This window comes from Phragmites australis, chromosome 2 (genome assembly GCF_958298935.1).
Source record: "Phragmites australis chromosome 2, lpPhrAust1.1, whole genome shotgun sequence".
In the NCBI taxonomy this organism is placed as follows: domain Eukaryota; kingdom Viridiplantae; phylum Streptophyta; class Magnoliopsida; order Poales; family Poaceae; genus Phragmites; species Phragmites australis.
In genome coordinates, this window is record NC_084922.1 from 13,457,782 (window position 1) to 13,469,742 (window position 11,961).

An 11,961-nucleotide genomic window follows, 5' to 3' on the forward strand; every position below is an offset into this window, starting at 1 on the left:
TGTCCACTGGCCTCGGCCCCGCCGCCGCACTTGCCCGCCCTGGCTCCACCAGCGCACTCGGCTCGGGGGCTGGCGCCAGCCTCGGCGCCTCCGGCCACCCCTGGCCCTCAGCGGCGCCCGTAGGAGGCCTGCAGGAGGAGGACGAAGATCAAAACCAAAATCCAGAGCTTAGTTCGGGCGAAGCACGCCCAAGAAGGAATAGAACTTACGCAGTTGTAGGCCTTCGGTATTGCCATTTCGCCGCCGGAATCCTGAACTCTGGGCTCGGTGGTGCCGGCCCGGAGTCCACCCTCCTCCTCTTCCGCCGGGGGTTCTGCGGGGCCGTCGCGTGGTCTCTGGGCGCCGGGTCGGGCCCCATCCGAACGAGGCGCGACTCCAGAACTGGGAATGCTGCCCCCACCGATGGCGACGGCGGGAACTCCAGCGCGGGAGTGAAGACCCAGCGGCGCTTCCCCCGGCCCTCTGGCGCCGCCGCCGCTCTGCTGCCTTCAGTGCCTCCTCCTCCAATGCGGTGGCTGCTGCTCGCAGCGCCCAGGCCACCAGTCCGTGCCGGACCGCTTTGGGCCCCCTCGCCGGCCGCCTCATCCAACCCGAGGATCTCCGCGACCTCAGGACTTCGGCTCCTCGGCCGGTCGACTAACCCCTGGGCGTCGAATTCCGGCAGCTTTGCCTGGATCGCCACACGCTCGGGATTGGCGCAGAGCGCCATTTCTCTCCACGGGAGCTCCGCCCGGCTCATCTCCTCCACGCCGGTCACCACCCGGATCATGCCCCTCAACTCTGCCGGGCTCAGGTCCCAGCTCGCGCCGATCTGGGTCCGGGTGATGTCCTCAGGCCCGGTGTAGAGCCAGCAGGGCCGGGCCCGCTCTCGTAGGGGCGCCAGGCGGCGGCGCAGGAAGTCCGCCACCACCATCACCGAGGTGAGCCCGGCGTCGCGCAGGAACCTGATGCGCTCGAAGACCGGCTCCAACCGCGCATCCGACGGCGGCGATACCTCCCAGGTCGCTTTCTGGGACTCCGCCGCCGCCTCCGGCAGGGTGAGACGGTCGTTGGGGTCGACGTCGACGTAAAACCAGTCTTGCCGCCACTCCTCCCACTTGCTTCGCAGCACCTGGGGGATGTATCGCTCCCCCATGCCGTCCCGCAGCCGGAGATTGCAGCAGCCCGCGACGTCCGCGGTGGAGTAGCCCCTCTTCTTCCCGGCAGATCGCAGCGCGAAGAAATGCCGGAGAAGCGTCACCGACGGCGCCACTCCCACGAACATCTCGCAGAAGTGGGCGAACACCGCCAGGACGACGACCGAGTTGGGGCTCAGATGCACCAACTGAACGTCGTAGGTGTCGAGGACTTGAAGAAAAAACGTCGAGAACGGCGGCACCAGCCCCACTGTCACGAAAGATGTGAACAGGATGATGCACCCGGGGCGGGTCGTCGCCGGCGGGAAGCTCGCTGGCGTCACCACCAGGGCCACCTGCTGGCCCTCGGGGACCAGTAGCTTCCTGATCTTCCCCGCCGCCTCTTCGTTCGTCAAGCGAGACTCCGGTAATACGCTGTCCGGAGTCCTATCACGGTGGCTTCCTCCAGCTCTCGGCATTTCGTCGGAGGGGGAGGTGGTCTGGGTGGTGGAGAGAGAGATGTGCTCTAATCGCCTAGGAGATTCTAAGGGCTCAGGAGCGCGAAGGAAGCAAGAGCAGGATCGCGAGATGGCGTAAAGAGGAGGGTGGTTCGCTCCCCTCCCCCTTTTATACCTCAGAGAATTTAAACGTCTCCTACCATGGCACACTCGGCGGGATGGTTTCCTCGATTGACGCAACTGCCAGGCGAATCTCCCACAGGTCGTGCGGTGTCAGCGGTTGCCAGGCATATTTTCCTCGATCTGCGCGGCTGCCGCGCGTGCCGCCCGTCCCGTTGTCATGCCCATCGGGAGTTGTGTGGACGCGTGTCCATTCATCTCCTCGTTGGGCCATACCAAAGGCCCGGACCGAAGGGGCCGCCTTCTGAAAGCTTGCCACGTGGCGTCCACACCGGCTTCGGCCTCGTTCGCGACGAAGGGCCCATCCGCAGTCTCTGGGCCATCGCCTGCCAATGGACCCGGGACTACTGTCGGTGTATCAGGAACTAGGGGTCCCTAAATCCCGAGGCCAGGCCAGCCATCCGCCACATGGCGCCACCCCGCGAGGTCTCTCCTATAAGATGAAGCTCGAGTCCCGAGAGAAGGTGCTTAGGGCCACAGTCAGTGATCCCCGAGCACCCCAGTTCCCCGATGATCCACGAAATCCGAGTACCGGGAAGAAAGTGCTCGGGGAGGTGCCCGGTCACCCCCGAGCACCCTAGTCCCCCGACGATCAGAAGAGCTAAGTTCCGGGAGAGAGTGCTCGGGGCTACGTACGGCAGCTCCCGAGCGCTCGGTTCCCCGAAGATCCATACAAGAGTGCTCGGGGCTGCACGTGGCAGCCCCCGAGCACTCGGTTTCCCGAAGGTTCATGCAAGAGTGCTCGGGAGAGAGTGCTCGGGGATGTGAACAGTACCCCCGAGCACTCGGTACCCCGACAACCCAGAAAGGCCCCCGAGGGGCCTGCCGATGAGGTGTCAACCAGCCAGATGTCTGAGGCTGCATTTAATGAGCGTGCGTGGCCTGACACCTCCAAATACTCCTGCCGCGCTCAGCGTCAGTTCCTGCCATGTTTTGGCAGAGAGGCGTGGGGTCATCAATTGCACAGATCCCGTCCCGTGCCATCCGGCTTGTCTCGGGATAACGTCATGAGGATCAAGGCATTCCGTCTGCCGCACTGCTGTGGCAGGGGAACAAGACAGGGCGAGCACGCCGGGTTGCTCTGCGGCTGCCCGGTAGGCCCTCTCCACGATGCCCGTTGCCAGGGCATTTATGGTGACGAGCGACCGGGCGTGCGACGCATTTTCCACCCCCGGTCACTTCACCCAGAAGAAATGATGACGCCCTTTCCATTTATGGCGTCTCGGAACTCGAGCCCCCTCCTTTCCGTTCGGGGCATGTCGTGGCCGGCGAGTACTTAAAATAGTCGGCAACACAGAAGAGAAGAACAACGAACCAACAAGAAAAAGACCAACCACAGCGAGGAGCCATCCTAAAGAACAAGACGAAGAACACAGCGCAAGAGTAGACACTGTGAGCAAAGTTGAACACAGTTCCAATCGAAGAACAAGGAGCCTCAAACTCTTAGTTAGGCCAACATCCTTGTAACTAGCAACATCTTTGAGGGACTTCCTTAGGATAGTTATAGCATCCATACAGGAGTAGGGTATTACGCCCCCGTGCGGCTCGAACCTGTCTAAATTCCGGTGCATTTACTTCTCCTTGCACTAGGTTGACACCCCCACCACTGGCCATTGCATTCATTCCCATTTATTTCTCCGACGAACTTATTCAGGATCATCCCCCCGGCCGAATCTCTAAAAAGGGGTCTCTCGGGATCCCTGCGACAGGAGTTAATCCTCCGACATCATCCCTCTTGTACCGACTCGCATTGCACACTGGATATCTATCCAAGTCTTTGTACTCTTTACAGTAGAAGATACAGTGGTTTGGACACGCGTGTATTTTTTGCACGTCCAATGACAACAAATAGATAACCTTCTTCATTTGATAAGTAGTGGTGGGCAAGGAGTTGGGCTTCGAAAGTATGTTTGCTAAGAGACTTAAACAGATCCGAGAAACTCCTATCGAACTATCCATTGCTGGTCTTCAACCTTAGAAGTTCAAGCACCAAATGCAACACTATAAACTCCTTATCACAACCATACGATTCCACATACAAAAGTTCCTTCGATGCCTTATGTAACACCTCAAAATTATCTAAACATCTCATCTCCCTTAAAACATGCGATTCTGCGTGGCACAATATTTCCTCCATATCAAAATCATCATCATCATCATCCATCGTAATATCAGTGCTGTCTTTGACTCCCTCATCATCACCATCCACTTGATCAGCAATGATGTCGTCGTTTGATTTGCATGTACGTTTTTCGCCGTGTTTGGATCAATATGGGTAATCATAGATAAAACCTCTCAAGATTAAGTGTGATTTGATTATACTTGATTTGTCCCACAATTTTTTATCCTTGCAGTCAGAGTATAGATAATGTATTTCCTTTATCTTCTTAGTCAAAACGTCCTTCTCGACAACTTGAATAAAAGTAGAGAGTCATTTGATGTATATTTCTTTATTGCTTAACGCTATATCTACGCAATTGAATCTATACTGACGCAAATTTGTAGCTAAAAAAATGTGGATTCATTACTCTCTCTCCCTCTATATCTAGATCTAGATCTACATATATTTTAAAAAAATCTCTATTCATGATACAACTTCCTAGAGGCTAAAATCAAATTAAAGCTATATTTTTGAAATATAATGCTAAAATCATGTAAATCTACACAATTTAATCAACATTAGCCATAAATTTTAGCTAATTCAAGGATTTATAAATGACTAGAATCATGTGCATCTCTATATCACATCCAAACTTTAATTAAACCTTAAATCTAAATCTAAACTTAAAAAAAAAAATACTAGTTAGGGATGTGATACTCTTACCTTAGAGAGCTAGCTCCTCTAAGGAATTCAAAAGCAAAACCTCCCCCTATTTTTAAAATCTTTGGGCCGCCTTTGAGCTGCTCTGTTCGAATAAAACAAGCTTGATCTGAATTGAGCTCTTCGTGGACATATACTGTTAATAGAGAGATTAACAGAGACATGTCATATAAGGAGCCGTATCTGAAAATACGTTTTAACATATAGTTAGTTATATAGTCCGTGGTAATCATTACATTACTGGATGCGGTTCATATAAAGAAGCGTGTTTGGAAATTATTTTGTATGCATGCGGTTTTTTATATCGTCTGCCTCTAAAAATCGTACTATTATCATATATATAACTATGAAAAAACACTCAGATTACTCAGAAAAATACTCCAAATCCCAGCTCACACGAGGGTCCAACCATGCAAATTAACAAATCAATAATAATAACAACCTTCCCAGTCTATCTCCAAGAAAAATAGGGTCAAATACCTTACCTCTCCCAACCTTCCCTTTTCCACATATAGTACACCCACCCTCTCTTTCCCAATCAATCAATCTCTCTCTCCTGCCTGCAGATATCACAAGCTTTTGCTGCTCCTACTGCTGCGGCATCTTCATCTGCAGTGCAAACAGCTGCTAAATTCCCCCATAAGCCTCTGGCTTCCTGCCTCCTCTCTTTCTTGGAACCCAGCACTGCACAAGAACCATTTACTCACTACAGTAGAGTACTAGATTACCACTTGTGCACCTATAGTGGTCGTAAATAGTTGTGATCCACATGTGAGCTGCTGCTGCCTGCTGCTGTGGTTTTTCCATGGAGGATCTGTACAGCATCCACCCGGGGATCTCGCGGGCCGGCGGCGCGGTGAGCGAGGCGTCTGTCGTCGGCGTCGGAGTCCCCTCGCCGTCGGATCTGACGGAGATCATGAAAGCGCAGATCGCCAGCCACCCGCGCTACCCCTCCCTCCTCTCCGCCTATATCGAGTGCCGCAAGGTGCGCCTACGTGAGATCTTGCGAGTTCCCGCGTGCTGTGGCGTGCTGTGCATGCCAAGAATTGATAGTTTTCTGCGTACGTGTATTCGTCTACATGCGCGGTTTCTTGATTTCAGGTGGGAGCGCCTCCTGATGTGGCGTCGCTGCTGGAGGAGATCAGCCGGGAGAGGCGCGGCTGTGCCGGCGCCGGCGCCGGAGAGATCGGCGTCGATCCCGAGCTCGACGAGTTCATGGTTTGCTCTTGAACCCGTGTCGTGTATATCTGAATACAGGGATAATTACCTGAGTAATTTCTGTGGCGAACGCTAAATTTACTGCGGGACTTACTCCTAATCATCTGTTATTACATGTGCACGCGCGTGCGCGCTTGTGGTTCCAGGAGTCGTACTGCCGGGTGCTGATCCGGTACAAGGAGGAGCTGTCGCGGCCGTTCGACGAGGCCGCGTCGTTCCTGAGCAGCATCCAGGCGCAGCTCAGCAATCTCTGCAGCGGCGGCAGCTCACCGGCGGCGACCGCCACGCACTCCGGTAATGAAACTACCGCACCCAGACACCTCGAAAATTTGCATGCACGCATCCATACATCCGTGGTGGCACATGTTTCTATTGCACGTTTCAGATGTCACATTGCGTTGCACATTGGTTTCGTGTGAGCGATCGTGCATCTTGTTGTGGTGTGTGCGTATCAAAAGAAGCAAGCCTCTGAAGGTATTCATGTGCGTGCGTGTGTGTTCTCGAAGGGTCAAATCGTGTCCATGCAAATGGGGTGCAGGGGTGTCAGAGGTGGAGTAAAGCATCGGGAGGGTGCTTGTGTAGGGTTTTGTCCAAGGTTGTAGGCTTCTTCCTCTCTCTCTCTATTTAGGCATGCACCTTATCTCTCTCTAGATGGCTTTAGTAGCTAGGCTGTGTGATGGAACTTGAGAGTGCTGTGTGGGGGAGTGGGTAGCTTGCGTGGATTGGTTGCCTTTGCCCAATGACGGAATCTTGGTCTTGCTTGGAGCTACTTGCTGGTGGTGAAAATTAAATTTTGCAAGGTAGCTCGTGCTTTGGAGATCTCTTGCCGGATTCAGTTGTACTTTGACAAGACATATCAATATCATCACGGTAGTGATAATTTCCGGTGGTGCGGTTTCTTTTCTACTACATTATTCTATGGTTGGTATTTCCTTTTTACAGTTTCTCTCTCCGGAGGGCAGCTAAAGAATTTGAGTTGTTTTAGTATGGCCTTCTTTGACTAGAATACTATTGTTATGTTAAGCCTTCTTTGACTATGATATATACTATTCTAGCTACCATGCCTTATATTATGTAGATCCATTATCTTATGGAACAGTAGTTTTTTGGACATTAAACGGGTCGCAACACTGATGAGCCTTTGGTAAGTAGCCGTGTTTTCATTGATGTATGCTATTGGTGACAAACAACACATTCGGTTGCTATACCAACAAGCAGGGCTACTTTCAGCATTGGTGCAATGCCAGCAAAGCAAGAAATAGAATTAGCAAGTTAGCATGGAGGATTATATAATGAAGGTTTTATTTCTAAAGTGATGATCCGCCACCAGAAAAGCAAAACATATACATTGCACTGATAAATTCATTACCAAGGTCCAGTCAAATCCTTGCCCAGAATATTAGAAAAGGGACATGCAGCAGAATAAACAAAACAAAATAAATATGTGCACATAGGAGTCTATTTTTTTTGTTCGGGTTCTTTGTAGCAATATTTTACACGGAGACAGCAATGCTATTATTTGATTTGACAAGACCGGTCTGGTACCCCATTTTTCTGATGCAACATTGACGTTTTGATCCAACTTCTGTACGTTGTAAGGATCGCCTTCAGGTATATTGTGATCTTGTAATGGACATGTACACCACATATCTTAGGTCTATGGAGAAATACGTGCATGCCTGGCAATCAATCGTAACAATATGTACTGTTTGTGCATGCATATGTGTTGCCCTTAGAAAACGAATAGGACAGTTATATTGTCGGTATGATTGGAAAAATTACTGACATGTTTTTCAACATGCTTCCTCTTCGTACATTATATATCCTCTCTTAATATGGTGAAAGCGTACCGTATTGCTAGGAAAATACTGATCTCGCATTCGATGCTCCAGACTGTCTCCATTTCTGTAAAAATTTAATCACATGGAAAAATGCACAAAAGTTTATGCAGCCAATAATGTCAAAAAGATGCGTAGAACTAGAAACTGTTGTTCCATATTTAATTCTAAGCTTGATATTTGTAGTATGGATGTCTTCAGTTCCAGAGAAGATTAGGGAGATAATAGTCTTATTAATGTATCTGCGAAGATATAATACTCATGCCCTCTAAATCCTAATTCCCCCTTGATTATATCATACATCCATGACTTCGCGCCATTTTGTTCAACAAATTATTTAGTTTGCATGTAACTGATAAACTTTTTTCACAAAACCCTAGCAAGTCACTGTTCTATCTCTTGTGATGTTATGTTTGTATACCTTAGATTGCTCACTGCATGCTTTTGTCAAACTTCATGCTGTTTGTCATAAGCCCTTCAACAATTCCCATCCTGTTATATTGTCCGTAATCGTATGAACTTGTAAAATGTTTGAATATCTGGTAGATGAAAAGAATGCAGAGTTCCTCAAAGGAAAAGAAAAGTTAAGTACTTTTGTGCAAAATAACAGCTATTGGTTTGTAGATCTCAAGGCGAAATTACCAAATTACTAGTTTTACAATGACTAAACCAGCAATTGCCATATTTCTTCCTAGATAACATACTTCAATGTAGCCCCCACAAGAAGTGCTAGATGATGTATGGCAGCGGCTGGCTAACACCACAATATTAAATGGGAAGAATGTCTTGTGATAATACTATTACTCAGTGGAAATGTGCAGAAGACGTGTTGGTGATTAGAGGCTTATCTTGGCACGTAGAAAATTGTGAAATATGGGCGGAGGTTTGTGCCATATGATCTCAGATGTTGACTACAGATGTTTAGTTTTCTTGAGGGGGACTGACAGAGTGACAGGTGTTAGCTATCTTGGTCTTATTTGAGTCAAATATGCATGTTTTACTTTTGCCAGGGTTTTCCATTTTTAGTTACTATTCTTTGGTCTGCACCACAGGAAAAACGCAAAATTTGAAAATGCTGTCACCTTTTGCATTATTGATCTTATTACATTATAATAATAAAAACTCTTGTGATGGCGACATAGGTAGGAGCTATTTTTTTCAAAAAAACTAAGTCAACGATGAAATTGTAGATAGTTAATGTATTCTGGTCAAGCGAGAGACAAGTAAATGATGGCATGTTTCCAAATGTGCTTTTTGGGTGTCACAAAGCAAAAATTCTATTGTTGTTGTTCGTCCTTAGTAGGTTTATGCAATGAAATGCTCGAGAATATTTTGCATAATTATCTCAAACAAATAAAAAATGATTCTTATGACATTGGAAACCCGCAGGTCTTTTCATCATTTTTATGTTAAGTATCAAGGTATGAATTAAGCTTTGGCAGTGGTGGAACTTAGTTGAGACCATATTGGGCCTTGCACTTGAATTCATTACTTGGTCATATATGTATACACTTCTAAGTCTATTTACTTTCCTTAAAAAAAAGTCTATTTACTGTTTGGAGACATACTCCCTTCGGTTATAAATACTTGTCACTTTTGACTTTTCACGGTCTTCGATGTGAAACTTTGACAATTGTTTTGTATTAGAATATAGTTCTAATATGTAATAAAAATATAATATTATGAAATTATTTTTCAAGATAAATCTACATATATAATTTTTATGTTTTCAAACTAACTATTATGAAAGCTATTGACGGTCAAAGTTTTAAAAATTTGACTGAATCTTGGTCAAAGCGATAAGTATTTATGATCGGAGGGAGTAATTGACTTGCCCATGATTTTCCCGAGAGCCTTCCTTCTACAACAATCTTGTTCCTTCTTTTTTTTTTTCTGATTGTTCTACTGAATGCATCTTTTTGGTTTTTGGAAATGCTGTGCAGCTTGTCTTGAGAGCCTAAAGCTTCCAACTTGAACATGATGCACGGTGAGTAAAAAAAAAAAAAAAAAGAACACGATGCATGGAGTAAACTAGTGGTGATGTCAAAAAGATCTTCTGTGGCAAGGCTGTGCACAGATATCTTTTAATTCTTCCACTAGTCCTTTTCTGTTCTGGCGTTTCTTCCATTTTTTATTCTTTAACTAAGCACACAATTGGGTACATTGTCTTGCAAAGTAAGATGGTGCATATTGGAAATGGATTTTGGCCTCCTGTTATTTTGGGTCGTGCATGCTAAGGCACTGAGCTTTGTTCCTATAGTTAATCAGAGCACAATGAGTTAATCGCTGTTGGGCCAAGTCCAGTAGTAGCATGTGACAATTTGAGGTTAGGCTGAAAAATTATCTTTATTTGTTTCATACTATGCTTATAACTATAGTTTCTTTTCTGCATCTTGATATTTGATGCATATTTGGCCGCCACTAGCCTTGTTAAAGTAGTATATAAAAAGGGACCTTCAATGTTATTGAAAAACTGCTTTGCCGTCCACCTTTGTTGTGAATTTGACGAAGACATGTTCTCTGTGGGGGATTCTGTCATGCAAAATCATGAGACAGATTTTACATTGACTTAAGTACCATTGAAATGCTTTTCAAGTTTACTGTTTAACAGGGCTTTGGTTCTCTACATGCCCCTATTTTGCTACTGTCCGAAGCCCAAGCAGTAACTATGCGCTTTTGTGTTATGTTTGTGCTTATTTTGAACCTGTAGGCAGAAATTTATGTGTTTTACGTGATAATGAAGGCGCCACGTGAATAAATGGTGTGCCATGAAGATGATATTAGAAAGATGTTGGTTTAGAAAAGAAATAATTTCTGGAGGAGCTCAAAAGGATCACTGCTAATATGTTTATCATCAAAGGTCATGTTGGTCCCTGTTTTTCTTCGTTGGCCACCAGGTATCTTTTGGAGATCACGAAACCATGTTGGCGCATGCTAATTGTCAAGGATCTAATACATTTGATGGAATGCCATTCATTTTCTCACAAAAATGAGTGAAAAGTACCAATATTTTCCTTCTATGTAGCTTCTAAGGTGTTCTTTTTTTTGCTTGGCAAATGATTTATTTGTTGTGAATTGTCATTCGATTAGTCTGAAAAACATACTTTTCAGTAGATATTATACAATTGTTGATACCTACATGTCTTGAAATTGATGTACTTCTGACTTGGTCCTCGCATGACAGATGAAATGATGGGGTCTTCTGAGGATGAGCAATGCTCGAGGGACACTGATGCGGCAGACACAGGGCAAGAACACAACTCCCGCTTAGCTGACCATGAACTCAAGGATATGTTGCTCAAGAAGTACAGTGGATGTCTCAGTCGTCTTCGGTCGGAGTTCTTGAAGAAGCGGAAGAAAGGGAAGCTACCAAAGGACGCACGGACGGTTTTGCTGGAATGGTGGAACACGCACTACCGCTGGCCCTATCCGACGGTAGACGCCGCGAGTACCGTCTCTCTACAACTTAAATCTGTTACAGTACGATAACCGTTGCCTGATGTTGTGGTGCTGACAGGAAGAAGATAAGGTGAGGCTCGCGGCGATGACTGGTCTCGACCCAAAGCAGATCAACAATTGGTTCATCAACCAGAGGAAGAGGCACTGGAAGCCGTCGGAGGACATGCGGTTCGCCCTCATGGAGGGTGTTGTCGGTGGGTCATCTGGGACGACGCTCTACTTCGACACGGGCACAATCGGACCGTGAATGGCACCAGTTTTCGGGCAGAAAGTTGGCCAGCTCAATCGGTAGCAGGATCTGGCGTGTGAAGATGATAAATTTGCCGGGTCAAAATTGACAATAAATCTGCCGGTCTGAAAATTGATCAGATCAATCAATTGCCCCGTTATTTTGCAAGATCATGTGTATATGGCGTACTGTCGTACCAAAACAAAATGTATGTATAAGCGATTTGAGGAGACCTGCAAAAGCATGTTATTAGTAGTTTCGTGTACGGGGCTCATGGATTGTACGTAATCAGTGCCCTGGCTACCCAGTTTAATTGTTAGATATGCTGAAGGGCTTATAAAAGGTAAATTTACCTCTATTGTTCTGTTTCTGTTTATATTTGTTATTCTATTATTATTCGTCTGTGGCCTTCGGATGTTCAGCGATTGTCAAAGTGGTCTACTGAAATAAGGGGTGTCGTTTCAGAATCTGTGCAGTTTGGTTGCAAATTTACCTGGACTAGTAATTTCAGGAAAGGGATTGTAGTATCAGTTGTACATACTTGTGTAGTACGGGGAAACACATAACAGGGGGTTAAGAATTTGCAACCTGACGATAAGTTTTATGAACGGATTAAGAATTTATAATGACTGTTAAAGAATAG

General features: G+C 46.7%; 1 protein-coding gene across 1 annotated transcript; it reads left to right on the plus strand.

The window, feature by feature from the left end:
* The first annotated feature begins 5,080 nt into the window (after positions 1-5,080).
* Positions 5,081-11,707, plus strand: LOC133900256 (homeobox protein knotted-1-like 1). The gene is made up of 5 exons (XM_062341369.1): positions 5,081-5,559; positions 5,676-5,792; positions 5,939-6,086; positions 10,815-11,065; positions 11,148-11,707. Exons 1-5 carry the CDS (start codon positions 5,380-5,382, stop codon positions 11,334-11,336), a joined length of 885 nt encoding a protein of 294 aa, XP_062197353.1. The 5' UTR covers positions 5,081-5,379; the 3' UTR covers positions 11,337-11,707.
* Positions 11,708-11,961: the final 254 nt, after the last annotated feature.

Excerpts from the sequence above, each read along its gene's own strand:
- LOC133900256 (XM_062341369.1), top strand. The coding sequence starts at position 5,380 with ATGGAGGATCTGTACAGCATCCACCCGGGGATCTCGCGGGCCGGCGGC. Across the intron at positions 5,560-5,675 it reads CCTATATCGAGTGCCGCAAG|GTGGGAGCGCCTCCTGATGT; the intron begins GTGCGCCTACGT and ends TCTTGATTTCAG. Across the intron at positions 6,087-10,814 it reads GGCGACCGCCACGCACTCCG|ATGAAATGATGGGGTCTTCT; the intron begins GTAATGAAACTA and ends CTCGCATGACAG.